The 24,842-nt window shown below is 43.7% G+C and overlaps 1 protein-coding gene and 1 non-coding gene across 5 annotated transcripts in view; both read right to left on the bottom strand.

Moving 5' to 3' along the window:
* Nucleotides 1-24,842, bottom strand: part of TTC21B (tetratricopeptide repeat domain 21B) — a 222,897-nt gene that overhangs the window by 148,047 nt on the left and 50,008 nt on the right. For all 4 annotated transcript variants that reach the window (XR_004539464.1, XR_004539465.1, XR_004539466.1 and 1 more), the window contains 2 exons: nt 18,234-18,426; nt 7,543-7,640 (listed from right to left, as the gene is read on the bottom strand). Coding sequence is in view for 1 of the 4 variants with exons in the window: in XM_033944656.1 (XP_033800547.1) it covers nt 7,543-7,640; nt 18,234-18,426 (291 nt within the window). In the remaining 3 variants the exon portion in view is untranslated. The remainder of the gene's footprint in view (nt 1-7,542; nt 7,641-18,233; nt 18,427-24,842) is intronic.
* LOC117361686 lies at nt 5,436-5,541 on the bottom strand. The gene has a single exon (XR_004539721.1). It is a non-coding gene; the product is annotated as a U6 spliceosomal RNA (small nuclear RNA).

Genomic DNA, 24,842 nt, shown 5'->3' with positions numbered 1-24,842 from the left:
ATTAGACCTAGTTTACTACAGCATGCATAACACAAAGACACCCCCCAAAAAAGACTCCTCAATCAAAATGAGAACGTCAAGACTCCTAGCTTTATGAAACAGTGAGTGTAACATCAAAACTATTTCTTCTTCATACTTACAAGGGGCTATTTAAAACACAACTTGGTGTTAAGAACTAAATTGTGATTCCTAATAAATGGGCTGTCCTAGCATGTCTATTATGAAGAGGGTTAAATATAAGATGTTAAAACTGTTTCCTTACATATGTACCAATTGTCTACTGTATTAAATGACCACATGTAACTGACAAAATTCTACTTTACGGAGAGGGTGGTGGATGCCTGGAATGCGCTCCCAAGACAGGTGGTGGAGAGGAAAACGGTGACTGAGTTCAAAGAAGCGTGGGATGAACACAGAGGATCTAGAATCAGAAAATAATATTAAATATTGAACTAAGGCCAGTACTGGGCAGACTTCCACGGTCTGTGTCTGTATATGGCCGTTTGGGGGAGGATGGGCTGGGGAGGGCTTCAATGGCTGGGAGGGTTTAGATGGACTGGAGTGGGTTTTAACAGAGATTTCGTCAGTTGGAACCCAAGCACAGAACCGGGTAGAGTTTTGGATTCTTGCCCAGAAATAGCTAAGAAGACAAAAATTTAAATTGAATCAGGTTGGGCAGACTGGATGGACCATTTGGGTCTTTATCTTCCGTCATCTACTATGTTACTATGTTATGACCATGAAAGAGTTGTTCACCTAAAAGGAATTTTTTCCATAAACAGATGCAAATTCTTGAGGGAGTTTGTTGTTGGGTTGTTTTTATTTGTTAAGTCTCAACATATCTAATCTAATCTAGTCTTCGATTTATATACCGGGTCATATCCCAGCGGAGCTCGACTCAGTTTACAAGTAATTAAAGACCAGCAAAAAAAGCAAACAAGAGCATAAGAGAAAATAAGTGTTGTAGAGCAATCAATTCGTTGAATCTTTAGGTAAACTGTTCAAGTATTGTGTAAATAATAAAGTTTTTAGGACTTTACGAAATTGTTGTAACTGACCTATCAATCTGACAGAGTCAGGAAGCCCACTCCACATTTCTACCAATTTATAAGCAAAAGATTGACTGAGTTTCCTGGCCAATTTAATTCCTCTGAAGAAAGGGAACAATAGTTTATATCTCTGTGTATTCCTCGAATGGCAAGATCTAAGGGTATTCCAGTATAAAGAGACCAAAGGACCAACTATTCCATAGAGAAGCTTAAAAATGACCCAGGCGCATTTAAACCGGATCCTAAAATGGATTGGGAGCCAATGAAGCTTTCTCAACAGAGGGGAGACATGATGGTACTTTCTCTTCCCAAAGATGAGTTTAGATGTCGTATTCTGTATTAACTGAAGTCTTCTCAAACTACCCTGTTTGATACCTAGATATACAGAATTACAATAATTCAACTGGGCAAGTACAATAGACTGTACCAGCACTGAAAAACGATCTTGATGAAATAACGATCTAACTTTCCTTAACATACATAAACTAAAAAAACACTTTTTTTATCAAAGAGTTTATCTGTTCATGAAATGTGAGTGATGAGTATAGGACAATACCCAACACTATGGAAAAACAATCTATCTGTAACGAAATACCTGTTTTCAGTGTGACAGAGACAGGGAGATTTTACAATTTTGGCCCAACCCAAAGTAATTTAGTTTTGACAGCGTTCAGTTTCATTTGAATGGAGTGTGCCCACATTTGAAGATTAGAAATGCAACAGTCTATACTTGAGACTAAGTTGTTAAGATTGGGATCAATTTCCAGTACAATGAAGATATCGTTTGTGTAGGTAAATATAGTCTCTACAGGTGTGAGACAAAAGTTTTTCAATGAGGTCATATAAATATTAAACAGTATCAGCAACAAGGGGGGACCCTGTGGTATGCCACAGCTCGGCTTCCATGAAGAGGTTGTCACACCCTCCAAATATACCTCATAAGATTGTAATGATAAGAATTTACTAAACCAGTTCAGAAATGCTTGATTTAAACCAATATCTGATAACATCTGGATCAAGACATCATGATGGACAACATCGAACGCGGCCAATAAATCAAATTGCAAGAGTACTAAACCAAACAAACAAGGTGGTAACAAAAAGGAACCACCTACCTGTGTGCCATCTGCACCAATAGTTCTGCAGCTCTTATGAGTGAAGTCTTCTTCATTTCTGACCCTACCAGGTAGGTGATAGAAACAAGAAATCTGACCAAGAAGGCATGTCTGAAGTAGAAAGCAGGCTAGTATATATCAGACAGGGCAGGTGTCAAGACTATCAGTCCCATTTATAAGAACGAAGATTAGCCAAGGCATGAACCTAATCTTTCCTTCTTCTTCAAACGGACTGGTAGTCTTCAACATTGGGATGTATCAGAGCAGTCCCCAGATACTAGGGTGGGACAGATGAGCCTGTTTCCAGCACAGAAGACCCAAAAGCGGTGTCTAGCCTGGCTGATACATCCACCCTGTAAAACTTAGTGAACGTGTGGAGATTGGACCAAGAAGAGCCCTGCAAATCTCTGCAGGTGAGACTGCTCTAGATTCTGCCCAAGATGACGCAACGCTGCAAGTGGAGTGTGTCTTCACTGCCAATTGGAGACTGCTTTCTGCTTCCAATATAGATGGAAGAAATAACCTTACTGATCTACCTGGATATGGCTGCTTTCAATGCCAGTCTCCCCAATGTGCCAAACTCATAAGCACAAAGAGGTGATCAGACAGCCGGAACTCATTGGTCACATCCAAGTAACGAATCAAAATTTGTCACACATTCAAGACTTTCAAAACATTATCCATTTTCTTCACTCCCGTTGGTGTGAAGGCTGAGTCACACCTCCTGGTTCACATGAAAACTGGACACGACGTTTGTTAGGAAGGGACTGTTCAAATCAAGACACTACCCTCTGAGAAGCGAAGAAAGGGTTCCCTGCAGGACAGCATTTGCAGCTCTGATATTCTTCTTGCTGACATCACAGCCACTAAGAAAACTGTCTTAACCATCAGCTCTATCAGGCATGCCGCCACCAAAGGCACATTAGGGACCTTCGCAAGTGACCAAAGGACCAGATTAAGGTTCCAAAATGGAAAAGGTTGTCGCACTGGAGGGCGAAGATATAAGGCTCTCTTCAAAAATCTAGAAACATCTGGATGGGATGCCAAAGATCACTTGCTGGCCTGTGCTCTGAAGCAGGAAAGTCCGGCTATCTGTACCTTGAAAAAGTCAACTGCTAGGCCCTTTTTCAGACCGTCCTGCAGGATATTGAGGACTCTGAAACTGGTGCGGTCACCAGATTCAAGCATTGTCACTCGCACTAGTTCCTGAAACACTTCCAGGCTTTTGCGTAGGCCACCAATGTGGATTGTTTCTTAGACCTCAGGAGCAAAGCAATGAATTCAGGTGAACTGCCTTTATTGCCCTAAGGTTTCATGCTCATGAGCCAAGCTGTAAGACCAAAGCACTCCGAATCCTCTAGGGTGACTGGACCCTGTGAGTGAAGATTTAGATAAGGAAGCCCGAGAGCCTCTGTCCCTCTGCAGAAGTACTAAGTCTGCGTATCACAGCTGCCTCAGCCAATCTGGAGCCACAAGGACCACTCGACCTGGGTATGTTCTGACTCGCCAAAGTATTCTGCCTATCACTGGCTTTGGGGAGGGGGGAAACACATACAGGAATTCCTCCACAGGGCCAGGCTTGAACTAGAGCATCCAGCCCAGAACTTCCGGACTTGTACCTTCGGTTGAAGAAATAAGTCACCTTTTTGTTGAATGTTGAAGTCATGAGGTTGAACATTGGATGCCCCCAGTGCCTAACTCTGCTGTTGAAGGCACTCTGAGAGAGAGAGAGAAATCATTCCCTGGGATCTAAAGTCTGCCAACTTAGGAAGTCCGCCTGCACATTCTCAAACCTGGCTTCGTGAGACGCCGAGATGGCTAATAGATGGACTTCTACCTATCAAAAGAGAAGGCGAGCTTCCAAGCTCAGAGGTGCACTCCTGATACCTTCTTGCCTGTTTACATAGGCTACTGCATTTGCATTATCTGAGAAGACTCAAACTGCCCTTCCTTCTAGAGCAGGGGTGTCAAAGTCGGTCCTTGAGGGCCGCAATCCAGTCGGGTTTTCAGGATTTCCCCAATAAATATGCATGAGATCTATTTGCATGTACTGCTTTCATTATATGCTAATAGATCTCATGCATATTCATTGGGGAAATCCTGAAAACCGGATGGATTGTGGTCCTCGAGGACCGACTTTGACACCTGTGTTCTAGAGTTAACTGAATCGCTCTCAGCTCCAAACAACTGATCGACCACTTTCCCTGAGATGGAGATCATCACCCTCGCAGTGGATGTCCCTCACAATGCGCTCCCCAGTCGAATATACTGGAATCCATTGTTAGAACTGGCCATTGGGAGATGCATAGCGGCATTCCTCTGTTCAAGAACTGTGGCTCCAGCCACCCTGCTCCTTACCCAACCACCAGAGGAGCGACTTCTGCAGCAGGTGCAAGTGTGCTTTTGCCCAGGGAGCCACATCTTTTATAGGCCACCATGAAACCCAGCAGTTGAAGATATTGCCAAGCTGAGGGGGCCAATAGGCCACAAATTTCCTGAATTTACTTCATTTTGCATGCTTTCAGAAGACCCTGTTCTGTGTCATCTCAACATGGATTCCCAAGTATTCCAGGGATTGAGTCGGGATCAATTGACTCTTTCTGAAGATGACTACCCAGCCTGCCGTAGGAGCTGGACCACTTGTTCTACTGTTAAAGTTCTCTCTTCCCCTTAGGGTGCTCTTATGAGTCAATCATCCAGGCAAGGATTCACCTGAATTCCCATCTTGCAGAGGTGCGTTGCTACAACCACCCATCACCTTGGTAAAGGTTCGTGGTACTGTTGAGAGGTCAAAGAGAAGAGCAGAGAATTGGAAATTCTTGTTCAGAATACGGAACCTCAAGAACTTTCTGTGAGCTGGAAAGATGGGAATATGCAAATATGCCTCTATTAGATGGGGTGTCCTAATTTTTTCACATGACTGTAGATGTCTTTGCAAAGATGATCATGTTAGATGTGTACTGTTTGCATTTAGATATTATGTTTCTGATGTATTTGTCTAATTCGTTTGATATATAATTCAAATTTATTTTTGTGATTTCATATTTATGGATGGTCATTCAAGTTTTGAAAATGTTTTTCCATTGCAATTATAATTGATCAATTTTATATATTATAAAATTTTAATGATATTTTATTAATGTTTTTTCATTATCAATATGTCTAAGTGTTTTAAGTTTATTTATGTTACTTTAATCTCAGTCTCCTGAAGCAGGCCAATTAGGCCGAAATATGTACTTATCGAGTCTTGACTGAAGCAATAAAGTAATTGAGCACCTTGGGTCGCCTTCACTGTTGCTTTGTCATCCTTGCACTGGGGCCATGCTAATCTTCTCTGTATTGTTCAATTTTATCGTACATGCTGCTGAAGCAAGCACCCCCTATTTCTATCTTTTGTAATCATCTATTCTCCACTGCCTCAGCTTTATCCTTTATTCTTTGCAATAGCTCCAGCCTTATGGAATCTTCACCATCTAATTTATTATGTATGGAATCATCATAATCTCGCTTTTGAACTCTTTTGAAAACTTATCTTTTTGATTGTGCTTTCTGTTAACTTTATACCTAGTAAAGAATGCATTTTTGCAGTGATTGACCATGAAAGGTTTTATGTTTTCTGTATGAAAGTAGTGTACTATCCTATTTTAATGGTGTTCTTTTTTTATTTTTGTTTTATTTGGATATATTTTATTATAAATCGCCTTGAATTGTGCTGCAACTAAGGCGGTATATCAAGTTTAATAAATGATGAACGATCCTTGTCTCTCCTTCCTTTCCATTATATCTTTCACCCTCTACCCATCTCCTACTGCCTCTCCTTCATTATCATTTTAAACTTATTTCCAACCCCATTCATCCCCTTCAGACCCGTCTCCTTTCTCAGCATCCCCATCCTTTTTCAATACATCTTATCAACTTTCCAGACCTTCAGGTTACTCACTTCCATGCTGCAATCTCTTCCTATAGGTCATCCTTTCTTTTACCCTCATTTCACATCCTCACTCATGCTCTCATTCCCCCAATCATACTTCATATCCCCTCCTAATTCCCATCAGTCTCACTATTACTTAACACCTACCCTCCAAATTTCCATTCGGTCTCTCTCATACATAATTCCCTGCTCTGCCTAACAACACTCTTTCACCCAATCAGCAAGTTCCAGTTCTAAATCCCATCTACAGTCTGCGCCATTCAACTATTACTTATCATTTCTATAGTGCTACTAGATGTACGGAGTGGTGGTTGAGAGGAAAGAGGAGTTGCAGTCTGCCTGCCTGCCCACCATCAACACAGCAAAAGGTAGATAATTTTGGGGGGAGGAGGGGACAATGCCCCCCCCCCCATAGTAAGCTCAAAACTCTACTGTTTAAGGGCAACCAATATAAATGGCCTAACAGAGGGAACAGATTGCTTCTCCTCGGGGCTTTCAAAAGAAACCTTGCCAACACATTTTGTGTAACCTGTAATCGTCTAAGTTCCAAGTTCCTTATTCAGGAGACCAGCATATAACACATTACAGAAGTCAAAGATGCAACCCATCACTTGTTGTACTACTGAGTGAAAAGCAGCCCCCTACAAATATGGGCGCAATTTGTGTACTGAATTTAATATAAAATAGAATTGCCGTAAAACTTGGGAAATCTGTGCATGACCCATCCTAACCTCGAACACAACACCAAACACCTTAACCAAATCCACTTTCTGCAGAATATCTCCATCTACCCCCAATCTGAAGACTAAGGATGAACAGGCAACACCTCCAAAGCACAAAACCTTTCTTCTGCTATAACTATTCTGGTATACCTATTTGACTTCTCTTTTTTAAAAACTTCAGTCCATTATAGATTCTGTTCCCATTTATTTATATATCTCTTTTCCTTTTTAAAAAAATTACCCCTACACAGATACTCAGGCAGTGTGTTGTAGCAGCACTAGGAAATCTCATCATCCAAGGGCTGGAGCAATTTTGCTTTCAGTGTAATCCTTCAACACTGTTCCTTATGGTTAGCCCAGGCTACTTCATTTGAAAAAGGCAGAACCAAGTATGCTATGCTTTATTGCACAGTTCTGCTGTATGAATAACTCTGTTCCCTTTTCTAACATAGAAAATATTAATAAGATCATACAATGCACAAGGAATTAAACTTTCAATCTATATAGTGTTAGGATATCCCCCAATGGAAGAATTCAAAGACGCTTGGCAGGAAACAATGTTTTCTTGAATAATATAAATTTGTGTGAAAATTAAAGTACAAAAAAGTGTAAACAGTGTAAAAGCAAATTCCATGCAGTATTCAAATTCATGAATGCCGTAAATATGAATTTAAAAAGTACAAATATTGCCAAACACCTATCTATTAAAAAAAAAACACATGTACCCCAGATTTTCCAATAGACTGCTGAATTTCAGTTAGGAACTCCAACTGCTGATCGGCATCTTGCAATTGTCCTTCTATTAATTGGCATCTGATAATGCCTACAATAGAGTAAAATGTTGCATGAAATATTAATATTAATTTGGCCAAGAAATACAATTTATTTAAACAAATTACTCCTGCTAATAATACAATGCTAACTTGATAACATTTACACCTGAAATTTCAACAACAGTCCAAGAGCAGCAAAACAAATAACAAAAAATGACAGACCTAGTTAGTTATTAAAAACAAAATTAGGGTATTTTGTTTGGTTTACAACCTTTGTGCTCATAGAAACCAGTTCCCAGCTGGGAATGAGAGACAGAGGAAGAGTTCATTAATAACAAGACATCAGCAATAATAAGACAAGAGGAAGAAATTTAATCGGTTGGCACCATCTGCTGCCTTCACATAGTAACTCACATATCTCTGATCTTTTTAAAATTATATTTTTGTTTGTATTTATTAGTACATGGTGTATCACCTTATATTAGTCCATAAAGAAGAGATGATGTGCTCTGCGTCCTCTAGTTTGCCCAATAAGAAAGGGATAACTGTTGAAAAGATATATTATGATAGAACAGCAGTTTTCAACCCAGTTCTCAGAATATACATAACCTGTTTAATGTGGAGTTTTCTGACCAATGCTTATTGATTTTTTTTTTTACCAATGTTGAAGCAGTTCTGAGGTTGTTGTTTTATTCTCCACATTTTTAAGGAAAACTTTCCTTTGGATCTAAGCTTAACTTGCGAAATAAATTCATTTATCATAGCAGTATCTGTGTGATTAAATAACTGAAATCTCCCATTATTAGGAGCCATGATGGCGTTTACCTGAGTGGTCATTTTCAGCTGTGCTCCACACTCATCTGAGCAAAATATCTCTGCTTGAATTTCTTTTCTATCTTTTGACCTTGAAATGGCTCCAAAGAGGTTTGGAGTTATTTCTCCAAGCCTCCAACCAGGCCTGACCTGAAACAACAGCTGATTTTGGTGTTTGCATTTAATTCCCCGGTTTTGGAGCAAGCAGCAACATCCGGGCTGCTGAAGTAGCCCAGCAACTGCTCAAGGCTTTTTTAAGCCCGGTTGCTCAAAGGAAAAGGGATTGGGACTTGTATACTGCCTTTTTGTAGTCTCCACCTAGTTTCAGATTAGTACTGGCACAGGGCACCTTGCCGAACACCAAAGAGCAGATTGAGGCAGTGCCACTCAGAGTGGAAGTCCGAGAAGCGATTAGGTCTCGTACTTTGTTGCTGGTAGCAGGGTCAAATTCATCTGGAACAGAAAGAGATGGGAAGGAGCTAATGGTTATAGCTTCTTTTGTTAAACCTAAGACAGTAGGATTGGGGACCGATTCAACAGAATTAGTCTCTAGCCCTGGGTCATCTGGCCTTAGTCTAGCTTCACCTTTTCAGTGTACTAGGCCTTCAGTGGTGACACTGGATTTAGTCTGAGCAGCTCTTGTACGTTTGGAATCTTCAGTGGTGAAATGTTCTATTGAAGTAAGTATATTTTAAATTAAATTGGACTCAAATGTTTTTCAGTAGGAAATCGGTTCTCTAACTCAGAGGGTATTGACTCTGGAACAACATGTAGAACAACAGATCAATTTGATAAGCTACATGGCTCAGAATGGCTGGAATCTATTGAAAATAGGATTAGACTTTTGAATTTAAGATTTGTTAATTTTCCCAGAGTACTATATGAAAACCCTAGAGATACTCAAAAGAAATACTTTATAAATGTTTTGAATACCCCAGTAGAGGCATTACCACCTATAGCCAAATGTTATTATTTGACAATGAAGACACAGCAGGGAGAAGATCAACTTGTAGAAGCTTTTGAAGCTGGGTTAGATATTACTACTATTTTAGAGAACCCAATAGAAGAAGTAACAAATAGAGCTATCCTGCTGGTTTCATATGTTTTTGAACAAGATAAAGACAGAATTCTTAAATTGTTCTTTAGAAATCGTTTGACTTTATTTTTGGGACAGAAAGTATGGATTTTTCTTGATTTATGTAAATCTACTCAAGACAGAAAAAAAAAAAAGTTTCTTGTGTCATCCCAAGAGGCTAGGGGCTCCTTTTACAAAGCCGCGCTAGGGCCTTAACACGCAGAATAGCACAAACTAAATTGTCGCACGTGCTAGCCGCTACCGCCTCCTCTTGAGCAGGTGGTAGATTTCTGGCTAGTGCGCGCTAATCTGGTGCGTGCGATAAAACTGATAGCATAGCTTTGTAAAAGGAGCCCTAGGTCTCTTAGTATGTAAGTTGTGGTTCAAATTCCTTTTAAATGTGTGGTAATTTATCAATCCCCAAAATATGTCTTTTTGAACCATTACAATTTTCTAGCTTTCTTGAAAGAAAAAATGGTGCCAATGTACTAGAGAACCTCACAACCCAGCTGAATTATCTGAAGATGTTTAATTGTATTTGAAGTTAGGACAGTTATAATGGATATAGTCAAACCTTGGATAGCGAGTAACGTGGTTTACGAGTGTTTGCAAGACGAACAAAACATTTTCTTAAATGGTAACTCGATAAACGAGCATTGTCTTGCAGTACAAGCACATATACGTGTGCCACGTCAAATACGCACAATATATGTGCGCCACATCACTGATCGCGTCTTAACGTAATACATGCACCCGCAGTTCAAGCACACAAATCTCACGCTGAGAGTGGCTAACCATAATAAAAGCATCACGCCCAATTCACCTGCAGTTTAATGACTGTTCGAAACGAGTGAGATCTTGCAATACAAGTACATACAGTACTGTATTTTCTATTAAAGTTTTTGGGATGTGGAACGAATTATCCGAGTTTCCATTATTTCCTATGAGGAAATTCACTTTGATATATAAGCGCTTTGGATTACGAGCATGCTTCTGGAACGAATTATGCTCGCAAACCAAGGTATCACTGTATTTAGAAAGGGGAAAGTTCAGGCAGGGGGAAATACTCACATGGATTAAAAACTGACTGGAGCATAGGAAACAGAGAGTGGGGGGTAAATGGACAATACTCGGACTGGAAGAGTGTCACCAGAGGGGTGCTTGGACCCGTGCTCTTCAACATCTTTATAAACGATCTGGACAATGGTACGATACGTGAGGTGATTAAATTTGTGAACAATACGAAGTTATTCAGAGTAGTAAAGACACAGGAGGATTGCGAAGATCTGTAACATGACATAATCAAGCTCAAGAATTGGGCATCGACATGGCAAATGAGGTTCAACGTAGATAAGTGTAAAGTGATGCATGTCGGTAACAAAAATCTTATGCATGAATACAGGATGTCCGGGGTGGTACTTGGAGAGAGCTCCCAGGAAAGAGACTTGGAAGTTCTAATCGACAGGTTGATGAAGCTGTCCGCGCAATGCAGCAGTGGCGGCAAAAAGGATGAACAGAATGCTAGGAATGATGAAGAAGAGGATCACGAACAGATCGGAGAAGGTTATCATGCCGCTGTACCGAGCCATGGTGCACCCTCACCTAGAGAACTGCGTCCACCACTGGTCGCTATACATGAAGGAGAACATGGTCCTATTCAAAAGGGTCCAGAGAAGAGCGACTAAAATGGTTAAGGGGCTGGAGGAGTTGCCGTACAGCGAGAGATTAGAGAAACTGGGCCTCTTCTCCCTTGAAAAGAGGAGACTGAGAGGGGACATGATAGAAACATTCAAGATACTGAAGGGAATAGACTTAGTAGATAAAGACAGGTTGTCCAAGGTAGGAAGAACAAGAGGGCACTCTAAAGTTAAAAGGAGATAGATTCCGTACAAACGTAAGGAAGTTCTTCTTCACCAAGAAAGTGGTGGAAAACTGGAACACTCTTCCGGAGTCTGTTATAGGGGAAAACACCCTCCAGGGATTCAAGACAAGGATGGACAAGTTTGTGCTGAACTGGAACATCCGCAAGTAGGGTTGATCTCAGTTAGGGCTCTGGTCTTTGACCTGGGGGCCGCCGTGGGAGCGGACTGCTGGGCACGATGGACCACTGGTCTGACCCAGCAGTGGCAATTCTTATGTTCTTATCCAGCAGAAAATCCAGGACCCAAGAAATCGATGGAAGAAAAGGATCCATCTGTTTCAGGGAGTACCAAGCCTGGTAACACCTCCTAGCCTTCGAATAGGCAACCACTGTGGACTTCTGTTTGCTGTGAAGCAACATAGCAATCACTGCCAAAGAATAACCAAGGCCGCGCGCAGAAGAGCCATGCCATAAGACCAAAGAGTCCGGATCCTGCATCGCAATCGGACCCTGTGTGAGGAGGCGAGAATGACAAGGTAACAAGAGCCCGCAATCCTGCTGGAGTCGAACCAAGTCGGCGTACCACAGCTGCCTCGGCCAATCAGGTGCCTTTTTGTTGGCCACAGTCATCATGAGATCAAACATGGGACACCCTCACTGATCTGCTATGCACTCGAATGTTCTTTCAGAGAGTAACCACTCTCCGGGGTCCAAAGTCTGACGACTGAGGAAAATCTGGTTGAATGTTGTCCACTCCTGCCACGTACATGGCAGATAGTGCCACAACATGCCTCTCTGCCTACCAAAAGAGCAGTTGAGTCTCCATACTCAGAGAAGGACTCTTCATGCCCCCATGACGATTGACGTAAGCCACCACCGATGCATTGCCCAAGAACACCTGGACGGCTTGATGACGGAGGCAACCCTCAAAGTGGAGAAGGGCCAGCCAAATCATCCACAGTTCCAGGCGACTGATTGACCATTTGTGCTCTGATGGCGCTCACCGGCACTGAACTGGGACAGTCATGCACACTGCTTCCCATCCTTTTAGACTTGCATCCATCGAGAGGATCACCCAATCCAAGATCTGGAGTAGAAGGCCCCTGGATAGCAAGAGAGGATGCAACCACCATGCTAGACTGTTGCGCGCCACTTCCGACCAGGGCAGGGGTGCATGTAACAGGTCCCAATGTGGATTCCAGCGCAAAAACAGAGCCTCCTGCAGTAGATGGGCTCTGGCCCATGGAACCACATCAATCATTGTCACCATGGTCCCCAGAATCTAGAGATATTGTTACGCTATCAGAATCGGAGGTGCCAGAAGGTCTCTGTTAACATGTTGTAGCTTCTCCTGAAGGGACACGGGTAGAAACACTGTGTTTTGACCCGTGTAAAATCGATCTCCCAGGTACTCCATATCCTGGGTGGGCTCGAGGTGACTCTTCCTGAAATTGATCACCCAGCCCAGACATTGCAGCAATTGTACCATCTGTCTTGACAGCCTGACATCCTTTGGAAAGCGAGGTTGCTCTGATCAACCAGTCATCCAGATACGGGTGAACCAGGACACCCAGGGTGCGAAGATGGGCCACCACCACCATCACTTTGGTGAAGGTCCGGGATGCCATCGCCAATCCAAAGGGCAGTGCCGCAAACTGGAAATGGAACATATACTTCCGGTGGTCCAGGAAAATGGGAATGTGGAGATACACATCTGTTAGATCCAGGGAGGCTAGAAACTCCCCCGGCGCCACCGTCTCGATCATTGAGTGCACCATCTCCATGTGGAAACGAGGAACCTTCAGGGTTGCATTGACCGCCTTGAAGTCCAGAACTGGTCTCCAATTGTCAGATCCTTTCTTTGGAACGATGAAGTATATCGAGTATCTCCCAGAACCTAAGTCTCACTCTGGCATGGATTCAATTGCCGCAATATCCAAAAGTCTGCGGACTGTGGCCTGCACCCTAACCACTTTCACGGGGCAGCCCACAGGTCAGAGAAACTCCAATTTGTAGCTTTCTTTGAGAACCTCTAGAACCCAGTTGGAGATGATGGCCTCCCATTACACTAGAAAAGCTGACAGCTGCCCTGATACACTGAGAGGGAGATATCGGTCTGGCGTCAGAACTGTTTCTTAGCAGAAACCACTGGCCAATTTGCCACGGACTGCTGATGGTGGGGCCTGCTGAAGCGTGGTCTGGCAGATGAAGAGGACTGTTGTCCTGGGGCAGGACCTGAGTACGAATGAGAACGGTGGAAGGGACAAAAATTAGAATGCCCAGAACTCCTAGAAGGGCAGGACCTCCTCCCAGGCAATGCCTTGGGTTTATGATCCTGGCCATAAGGTCATCCAGACCCTGGCTGAACAGGAGCTGACCCTTAAATGGCAACCGGCTCAACATAGCCTTAGAAGATGAATCCCCAGACCACTGCCGGATCCAGAGCATTCTGCGAGCCAAAACAGAATAGGCGCCAAGCTTGGCAAAAACTTTCAAGATGCTGTACAAGGCATCAGCCATTTAATACACTCCAGAGATGAGAAAATTTAAATCACGAAGCACCACAGCTAGCATCATGTCACAGCTTAGAATGGCACACCTGAGCTATGAAGGAAGAGGCTGTCGCTGCCTTAACACCAGCTGCAGCCAAATCAAACAGATGCTTAAGGATGAAATCCATGCGTCGGTCCAGGACATCTTTCAGGACCTCCCCTCCCCCCATTGCTGGAGAGAGATGTGCGCTAGGTGACCTGCGCCACCAAAGAATTCACCTTCAGGGAAACAAAGTGCTTGTTAAATTCATCCGCCATAGGATAAAGCCACACCATGGCCTGAGCACATTGCAAGGGACCCCCTGAAGTAGAGAATGACACGGGGAAAAAAATTTGTCCCCATCCCCGCAACCACCGTCCCTGTCACTGCCCAGTCCCCTCGATCACTGTCCACAACCAGTCCCCATCCCCGCAACCACTGTCCCCGCTCCATCCCCATCCCCGCAACCACTGTCCCCCACAGCAGCTAAACAAGCCTCAGTACTGCAATATTAACTTATTCCTTCCTTATAAATCAAAGTACTAGCTGCTGAACTAGAGAAAGAGATGTTCAGCTGGCAGGGCTTTGTTTATAAATTTTTATCACCACAACTAATATACTACTTTATCCTAAACTTAAAGCAAAAAAAAAAAAAGGAAATAAACAGAAATTTTTTTTTCTATCTTTGTTATCTGGTTTCTGCTTTCCTCATCTTCTAATTCAATTCCTTCCATCCACTGTCTGTATTCTCTCAATGTCTTCCATTTGCTCTGTTACTGTGCCTCTCCCTTCACCCCCCCCCCCCCAAAAAAAAATGGTCTGGCACCCATCTTCTTCCCTCCGCTCCCCCCAAAGTCTGGCATCTCTGTCTTCTTCCCTTCCAGTGTCTTCTCCCCACTCTCTGTTCCCCATATCCCTTCAGCATCTTCTCCCCACTTTGTCTTCCCCATATCCCTTCAGCATCTTCTCCCCACTCTGTCTTCCCCATTTCCCTTCAGCGTCTTCTCCCCACTCTGTCTTCCCCATTTCCCTTCAGTATCTTCTCCCCCACTCTGTCTTCCTCAATCCCCATTTCCCTTCAGCGGCTTCTCCCCACTCTGTCTTATCCTTCAGCGTCTTCCTCCCACCACCACCACCCTTCCCTCTCGCCACCTCACCGCCCTTCAGCACCCGTTGTGCAGCCCGAGAATCACCCTCCCCCCCCATACCTTCCCTGCGTGTTAGTAAAGTAACTTGCTGAACCGGCTGAGCCTGCCTGCAGTCTCGTGTGTGTGGGTGGAAGCTTCTCCTCTGATGCAAGTTACTTTACTAACATGCCGCGAAGGTAAGGGGGAGGGAGGGAGATAGTTTTGGTAGGTAGGAAAGAGGGAGGGGGCCGCATACGATCGGTGACCATGCACATTCTCTCCCTTAACTGTGGGGACAAGGCCATTCACCACTCCACAGGGCAGTGGATGCCTTGTTCCCGTGCCCACAGTGAGAACTCTCCCCCCCCACCGTTTCAGCGGGTTACACACGGCTAGCTGTGGGTAACAGCCACCGTGTCAATCTCTACTCTGGAGTTCCCAGATGTCTGTAAGAATCCGAACAATGTCAGAATGTTCAGGAAAAGCGGCAGATTGTGGCCTCTGATCACTTATGAGAGAACATACTGCAGTGACCAGCTGTTCCGACTGCAGCTTCAATTCCATAAGGTGCACAGGTTTAAACAATCTGTGTACTGTGGGGTCCTCCCCCAAATCACTGGCTCCACGTGGGTCTATATCTTGGAGATCTACTATATTTGCCCCATCCATGGCCACCACAGTGCTGCCCTGTGAAAGTAGAGGAATTGAAAGAGTGTCTGGTTCAAGGGGTCCCTGGAACCAGTACAGATACTGGTGGAAGAGAAACAGGCAGAGACTTTTTAACTAAGTATGCCCGATAAAGTATATTCACAAATTCTGTGGGAAAACCATTCTCTGTGGTGGGAGCCAACTTCTGTGCTTCAGATTTGGAATGCTTGGAAGATTTATGAGGTTTATCGCCTGAGCCGTACCTGCGTTTCACCAAAACACTGCCAGCGCACTCCCAATGGCCCCCTGACACCAATTTTGTGGGAGTCGGGGCAGAAGGTGCTTGAAGATCCTCCTTGGTGGTTGAAGGCACCTTATTCACAGAAATATGTGCTGACAGGAATACTGCAGCTAGTACTCACTATGACATGTGCTGAATGAGAGAAATTGCAGGCAGAGCTGAAACAGCTCATAAAGAGATCCTGGATTTCAAGTCTTCTGACTATCCCACCGGCCTGACCACCATGGCCAGAGACCTCAACCACCTGTTGGCACGTTGCACAAATGCCTGGTGGAGGAACGCAGTCTTGTTCCAATCCCAATCACATCTCCACAGAACCACTCAGCCTATGCTCCACCCAACTAGTGATCAAACCTGGGTTCCAAGGGAATGGTCCCCGAGCCCTGATCTGATGTGCAGGCTATCCAGGGGGCTTACTGCCGAGCAGGGAACCCCCCAGAAGCAGATGTTCTTCAACAGTCTGCGATCTCCCGCAGTCAAGGATATCCCCGCAGGGAACCTCCAAAGCATGAGGACGAAAATCGCGAATGAAAAATACTGAAAGATCACAAAATAAAACATGAGCAGAAAAATAAGCTCCTACAGCCTAGCCTGTAGGAAGAAAGACTGCTGAACACAGGAGAATGCTCAGTGATGAGGCATGAGAAGGAGGGAGTAAAAGCCTCTGGCTAGGGGGAAATAACTCACTGGTCCTGGAATAAAGTGGGATTCTACAGGAAAATCTGTTTTACTCTTTTGGGATCTTCTTACCTGGATTGGCCACTGTTGGAAACAGGATCCTGGGCTTGATGGATCTTTGGTGTGTCTTAGTACGGTATGGCTTATAGCATATAAGGGGAGAGTGTGGTGCAGTGGTTAAAGCTACAGCCTCAGCACCCTGGGGCTGTGGGTTCAAACATACGCTGCTCCTTGTGACCCTGGGCAAGTAACTTAATCCCCCCCATTGCCCCAGGTACATTAGATAGAGTGTGAGCCCGCCGGGACAGACAGGGAAAACTGCTTGAGTACCTGAAATGCATGTAAACCGTTCTGAGCTCTCCTGGGAGAATGGTATAGAAAATTGAATAAATAAATATAAAGGGGCATTTTCAATATGATGTCCAAATCTGAGTTTGGAAATTTTACATTAGACACACAAAAAATCCAGTACCAAACATGCCCATTTTCAAAACTGCAAAACATCTATCTTGTTTTTTTTGAAAATGGCCATTTTTTAGATGTACATCTATCTTTTTGAACCTTAAAAAAATTTCCAAAAGAAATATGCATAAAAGAAGTCATTGAAATGTAAGGGAGGGGGGGAGGATCAGCATTTTTAGTAGACTGACCATACAGACATAACCAGCAGAGCAATAAAACACCTTAGGAGGCATTGCAGTGACATTCACATAAAAGGCCCCAGGTACATATCTTACCATAACTCCCTTATAAGGTGAGCCCTCCAAAACCCATCACATACCTATTGTACCCAACTGTATACTAATAGCCTTTATGTCTGCAGGTGTCACCTATATGATGGTAAAGTGGGTTCTTGTTGGGTTTTGGTAGGCTCACAGCTTCCATCACAACTGCAGTAGTTAGAATGGGATATGGACCAGGGTCCCCTTCTCTGCATCTCACTGCACTGATCATCAGGCTACTCCAGAGAAGTGCTTGCTGTTCTAACAGTTTATCTGCAGATGGCATATAGTCAGGTATGTACTGTTTCATTTCCATCTTTGGGAGAGTGGGGGGGTCAATGGACACTGGGGGAGTGTGGGGAGCTCATGCTTACATCCCTCCAGCGGTCATCTGGTCAGTTTAGGCACCTTTTTGGCACTTATTCGTTGTTAAAACAGGTCTAGCCCAAACATCCAAATTGTATCCTGGCCATAGTCTAAAACATTCAATTATGGCAGAAAAACATTCAAGTCATAAAAGTCTGTACTAATCTCACCCAAACCATATCTTTAATGCGTCCCCTTGAGATTTAGATGAACTGTAGATGAATAGCATAGAAATCTATCTAGAAAATAGGTTTCAAAAATAGAGAATTGGAAGAGTTTGGTGAGAAAAATGTCCATCTGCCCATTTATGCCACTTTTTGGATATTTTTCTTTTTTGAAAATTAGCCCCATAGTTCATCAAAATAACTATTATATTTACTTATCTTTGAAGAAATACATACAGCTAATATTATATCTATCTATAATCATACTCTCTCTGTTAGAAACATATATACAGCATGCACACACGCCCAGACACAAATTTATACTTATTATTTTTGCCATGAAACCCTATGCATACCAGTTAGTGCAGGAACACTTGTTTCATCAAGTGTCATTGCTGCCTTGTACCACTTCAAAGCATCCTTTACTTTTCCTTGTAAAATCATCTGGTAACCAAGTTCTGTAGCAATGTCTGCATTATGATTAGCCAAACCATAAGCTCGTTCAACTAAAGTCTGTGTTTGCTGAAGGATGAGCTGATTTCTTTCACACTAAAAAAGAGACGTGTGTTAGAAAAATAGCATTTACAAATTATATATATATACCGTATTTTCACGCATATAACGCGCGCGTTATACACGATTTTACAAACCGTGCATAACCATGCACGTTATACGCATGAGCGCGTTGTACAAATTTTTTTTTACATAGTTCCCCCCCCCCGACGTCCGATTCATCACCCCGAAGGACTGCTGGCACCCCCACCCCGAAGGACCGCTCACACCCCCACAGCCTCCCACCCCCTCCCCCATGGAGAAATTGCCTACCGTTGTTTACGGATGCCAGTGAGCCCAGCTGCTTCCTCTGCCGGCGGTCCTGCCCCTTCTCTGAGCCCTGCGCTTTGCTGCTTCCTCTTCCGGCGGTCCCGCCCTTTCTCTGACATCAGAGAAAGGGCAGGACCGCCGTAAGAGGAAGTAGCGTAGCGCAGGGCTCAGAGAAGAGGCGGGACTGCCGGCAGAGGAAGCAGCTGGGCTCATTGGCATCCGGAAACAACGGTAGGCAGCTTCTCCATGCGGGAAGGGGAGGGGGGGAGGCTGTGGGGGTGCGAGCGGTCCTTCGGGTGGGGGTGCGAACGGTCCTTTGGAAAGGAGAGTCGGGGCGGGCAAAAGGAGAGTCGGGGCGGCGAACGGAAAGTCAGGGCGGCGAACGGAGAGTCGGGGCGGCGAGAGGAGAGTCGGGGCGGCATGCGTGGTATACGTGTGTGCGCGCTATATTAAAAATTTTTTGCATAAATTTCTGTTCCCCGCGCGCTATACCCGTGTGCGCGTTTTACACGGGTGCACGGTATATGGGTGAAAATACGGTACTCTGTTTCCCTGAAAATAAGACCTATCTCGAAAATAAGCCCTAGCATGATTTTTAAAAATGCTTCTAATATAAGCCCTACTCCAAAAATAAAATCGACCTCCCAAGTTCCCCTCCCCCAATGTCCCTGAGACTCTCCTACTCCATCCCTGACACTAGTGCTGCCCGATTTGCCAAAAAAATATCGGTCTCGTCAATTCACTGACCCCCATCCCGGTTAGACCTTGACATACCTCCACTCTGAGGCCTCCTAAAGCAGCAGCAGCGCTCTGAACGGGCAGAGGGAAAGCCCCAGTGGGGAAGGCCGCAAAGCAGCCTGTTCAGAGCACTGCTGTTTTTGGAGGCCTAAGAGCGGAGTTGTCAGTCTCATGATGGGAGGGTCAGTGAGGTTCTGTTACATAGGGGGATGGGAGGGAGGGAGGGATAGAAAGATGCAGCACAAGGGGATGGGTGAGAGGGGAGGAAAGATTCTGTACATGGGGGGGGGGGAAACAGAAAGAAAAGAGGAAGAATTGGAATGGAGGAGAGGAAGGAAAAGATGATTGTTGTACATGAAAAAAAATAAGACATCCCCCCATAATAAGCCCTAATGCGTTTTTTGGACCCAAAATTAATTACATTACATTAGGAATTTCTATTACGCCATTACCTTGTGGTTCAATATGACACTGTCTTATTTTCGGGGAAACACTGTATATATATATTTATATAAGTACACATATCAGGGTTGTGCATTCATTTGAAATGATATGGGAACTGTCAACATTTGCTATCTCATATTAGGAAAAAAAACCTTCATAATTTCAAGTTTTTTTCATGTGCTGGAAAGAGTGCGCACTCTTTCCGATAGTGCTCCCAAAACAAACAAAGCAAAAATTCTCATAAATGGCAGAGAAAGCTAACAAAATGAAAATTTAGGGCCTGTACACCCCTAGTGTGTGTTAATGCATTATATACTGTACAGTCAAACCTCGGTTTGTGAGTAATATGGTTTGCGAGTGTTTTGCAAGATGAGCAAAACATTCCCGCAAATCGTGCTTCACAAACCGAGCACTGACTCGATTAGCGAGCCCCCCCTTCCCCCGCGATCTGGCTTCCCCACCCCCTGCTCGGAGAGAGCGAGAACTAGAAGGCCTTGAGCATGCGCAGATGCTCAAAGCCCAGCCCAAGCAAGAGGGAGGATCTTCGGGCACCGGCATGTCCTGTACTTTGGTGCTGGTGCCAATCGGGGTAAGAGCTTGTGTTTAGGTGGGTGGGTGAGTGGGGGATGCCAGATCATGGCAGCGGGGGGGGGTGGGGGGCGGATCGCGGGGGGTGTGAAGCAGCGCCAGTGGCCTCGGGGGTGGGGGGGGGTAAGGTGGAGCAGCACCAGTGGGGGGACAACAAATCAAGCGAGTTTTCCTTACTTCCTATGGAGAAACTCGCTTTGATATACGAGTAAATTGGTTTATGAGCATGCTTCTGGAACGAATTATGCTCGTAAACCAAGGTTCCACTGTATTTCCCTGATGCCATCAGTTCAGTTCTCGTGAGACTCACAAGTCCCGTGAGAACTGACGGCAAAGGCAGACAGGAAGCAGCACAGGGCCGGGATGGAAATTGAAAAGATCTCTCCTGCCCTGCACCGTTGGCCGCGATTCAGGGCGACAACAATTCAGGCCCTCCAGTGATGGAGATAAGGTGGTGGGGGGGATGATTTTTAAAAACTGTTTAGGCCGCCCCAGTTACTAGTAGATAAGCCATGGCTAATACAATGGGGAGGCTTATCTACCAGTTTTAAAACTTGTATAGGCATTTTTTGCAGCCTATACAAGGGGATGGCCTATATGTGGGGAAATACGGTACTGTATATACACACAGATATATATATATAAACACCAAATATTTATTTCAGGTACACATAAATGAAAACTCTGACAAATAAATTAAGAACATAAGAATAGCCTTACTGGGTCAGACCAATAGTCCATCAAGCCCAGCAACCAATTCTCATGGTAGCCAATCCAGGTCACTAGTACCTGGCCAAAATCCAAGGAGTAGCAATATTCTATACTACCAATAAAGGGCAAGCAGTGGTTTTCCCCATATTTTTCTCAATAACAGACTATGGACTTTTCCTCCAGGAACTTGTCCAAACCTTTGTTAAAACCAGTTACACTATCTTGAAAATATTTTTTTTAAAATTAACTTATATTTCATGGTTGCCAAATAGGATTATACAATGTTTTCTGTGAGATTATTATGCTGTAGTAAACTACTATCTCCACTAGATGGAACTAGAGTCTCTAAGATATCAATCAACAGAATACATAAGAGCAGGGGTGCCCACACTTTTTGGATTTGCGAGCTACTTTTAAAATGACCAAGTCAAAATGATCTACCAACAATAAAATTTTAAAAAACACAAAGCACACTGTACGCAGAGAAAATGTTAATTATCATTTATATTCTGGGGGTTTTCAAAGAGGTCAAGGCAGATGACTTTATGCAATGTCACCTCAGTAACAACTATACAAAAATAGACAAATATACTCCTTCCCTTTTTACTAAACCGCGATAGCGTTTTTTAGTGCAGGGAGTTGCGTTGAATGCCCTGCGCTGCTCTTGATGCTCATAGGCTCCCTGCGCTAAAAATCGCTATTGCGGTTTAGTAAAAGGGGGGCCATAGTGCAAAATATAGACAGCAGATATAAATTCTCAAAATGGACACATTTTGATCACTAAATTGAAAATAAAATCATTTTTCCTACCTTTGTTGTCTGGTGATTTTATGAGTCTCTGGTTGCACTTTCTTCTTCTGACTGTGCATCCAATATTTCTTCCCTTCTTTCAGCCTCCTGTATGCTTCCGCTCCTCCAGACCTCATTTCCTCCTCCAACTTTTTCTTCCTCTCTCCCTGCCCCCTTCTTTCTTTCTGTCCGTCTTTTTTTTCTGTCTCCCTGCCCCCCTTTCTTTCTTTCTCCCTGCCCTCCCCCAAGCCACAGCCATTGGGGAACAGGCCACCGCCACCGCCACAATCAGGGAACAGGCCGCCACCGCGTTCTGAGCTCTCCCTGCTTCCACGCCATAAAGAGGACACAGAAGCGCCGGGATCAGCCTTCCCCACCTGACGTCAATTCTAACGTCGGAGAGGAAGTTCCAGGCCAGCCAGGCAGCCAGAATAGACGTCGGGTGAGGTAGAACGCAAAGGCAATGCGAGTCTATCACGGAGCCCGGGATGAGCTCCACAATTGACCTTTTGGGCATCCCCGAGCCGCCAACATCAAACTCCTCACTGACATGCGGTGGCTCTGGGAGACCGTTGAGACAGAGTAAACGAAACATGCTGTGTTTAATGAGCTAAATGAATGTGACACAAATAAGATAAGTGATACTTTTAAAACTTTAATATTTAACCACATCTATAAGTTGAGAGTAAAATGTTTTTTAATAAAAGTTTTAAATAATTTAAAGCATTCAAATAATTTAAAAGTGAACCGATGAAGATCTGGAACGTAAAGCTTGCCGCTATGAAAGTCTATTGAGCAGTGGAGTAGTGGTGCTGAGGCCCTGAAGATCTTAATTTGTATTGCTGATATAGGTTACTAGTGCTGAAAACTGAGACTATTTATCATTTGGAGACATAACAGTATGATTTAATCTCACTAGGACACATAAAAATGGATAACCACAGGAGGAAGGGTGGTGTCTCATAGAAAGGTTGGTAAGGACTTTCATTGGGTGGTTGAAGAATGAATGTGGTTGATGGATGGAGATAGTTCTATCTGACTGATTGCAATTATATCCACTTCTCATATGTGTATCAGTGTTAGTTGAATATTGATTATTTGTTCATAGATAAGGAACTTTTATCATGGGTATGGGGTTCAACTATTGAATCAATTCCATGGTTAGATCATGCACCAGTGTGGGCCATGTTGGCAGATATCGATGTGATCCAAGACATTAAATATTAGAGACTCAACAATAAACTACTGGGGAGAATACCTGGCTTTGAAAACGGGGGAAGGGAGGCTTATCCTGAGGCTGTTGCTATGGCCACTCATCGTAGGAAGCAGCAGAGGGAGGTGATGAATGGGATGACATGGGGAACAATTAGAAATCAATTTCTAGAGTTTTATAGGCAGTTATACACACCTGAGGAGGCAAGAGATCAATGCTTATTTGAACTCCATTATCCTGGATAAAACTGAGGACCTTGATGCTATTCGGTGGCGTAGGCCCATCTCGGGGATTGCGGCCCAGAAGGCTATCCGCATTCTGAAGCCAGGTAAATCCCTGGCCTTAGATGGTTTTTCCATTAAATTTTATAAATAATATGAAGAGCTTTTGGTGGAACCTTTTTTACACCTGTTAAATTCACTGGGTGAGGGTGGCCACTTGCCATATTCCATTAGATTGGCAGGGTACACACTCTTTCCTAAGGAGGGGAAGGATCCCTCTTTATGGGGCTCATATTGGCTGATTTCTCTCTTAGGGGTTGATATGAAAATATTTATCAGGATTTTGATGGGTAGACTAATGAACTGGGTACCTCGATCCAGACCAATCTGGGTTTATATAAGGGCAGCAAGTAGGTTAATTTAATAGAGAGGGCTGGCCAGCAGTGTAAACAAATGGATCTTCTCTCCACTGACACAAAGAAGGCCTTTGGCCGGGTTTCCTGGTCATTCATGTTTCACCACTCGGTACCTGGATCAGAGTGCTCTACAATTTGCCTTTGGCCTGCCTTAAGATCAATGGTAGCTATCTAATAACTTCAGTGAATAGATATTGAACCATTCATGGAAGAAAGCATTTATAAACAAAAATCTGAAGTGGACAAAACTATAGGGCTGGATGAGATATATACCAGGTTACTGAGGAAGCTCAGAGAAATCCTAGTGGGATCTCTTAAGGATTTATTTAATAAAGTTTTAGAAATGGAAGAAGCTCCACAGAATTGGAGACGAGAGGATATGGTTCCGCTTCACAAAAGTGGTGATAGAGAAGAAGTGGGAAATTACAGGCTGGAAAGCCTTGCATTAGTGGTAGGAAAAGAGATAACTTTCTAGAATCCAATGGGTTTCAGGATTCAAGATAACATGGCTTTATGTAAAGAAAATCCTGCCAAACAAATCTGACTATTGATTTCTTTGACTGGGTGACCAAAGCACTAAATAAAGGACATGCACTAGATGTAATCTATTTGGATTTCAGCAAAGCCTTTGATATGGTCCCTTAAAGAAGACTCATGAATAAGCTGAGAGGGCTGAACTTAGGTCCCAAAGTGGTGAACTGGACTGGAAACTGGTTGATCAACAGGTGACAGAAGGTGATGGTTAAACTGACTGCCAACAACATGGATGCAGTCGCAGAAACGGATGATAATGTGAAACTGAAACCCTATAAATACTGTGATGCTGAATCGCAGAAAGACTTCAATTATAAAGGAAGGGAAGAATAGGTGAACTGAAAAGGATAGTAAAACTTAAGCATCACTGGCAGAAACAAGGTCAAAAACTCCTGGAAATCACAAACTGATGCACTGTGGACAACTAACAGCTGAGGTACCACTTGTTCTGAGAAGCTGCATTGCAAATGATAGTGAGAAGTGGAAGCA

Source organism: Geotrypetes seraphini, chromosome 5 (genome assembly GCF_902459505.1).
Source record: "Geotrypetes seraphini chromosome 5, aGeoSer1.1, whole genome shotgun sequence".
Lineage (NCBI taxonomy): Eukaryota > Metazoa > Chordata > Amphibia > Gymnophiona > Dermophiidae > Geotrypetes > Geotrypetes seraphini.
This window is presented reverse-complemented; position numbering and strand designations above follow the sequence as displayed.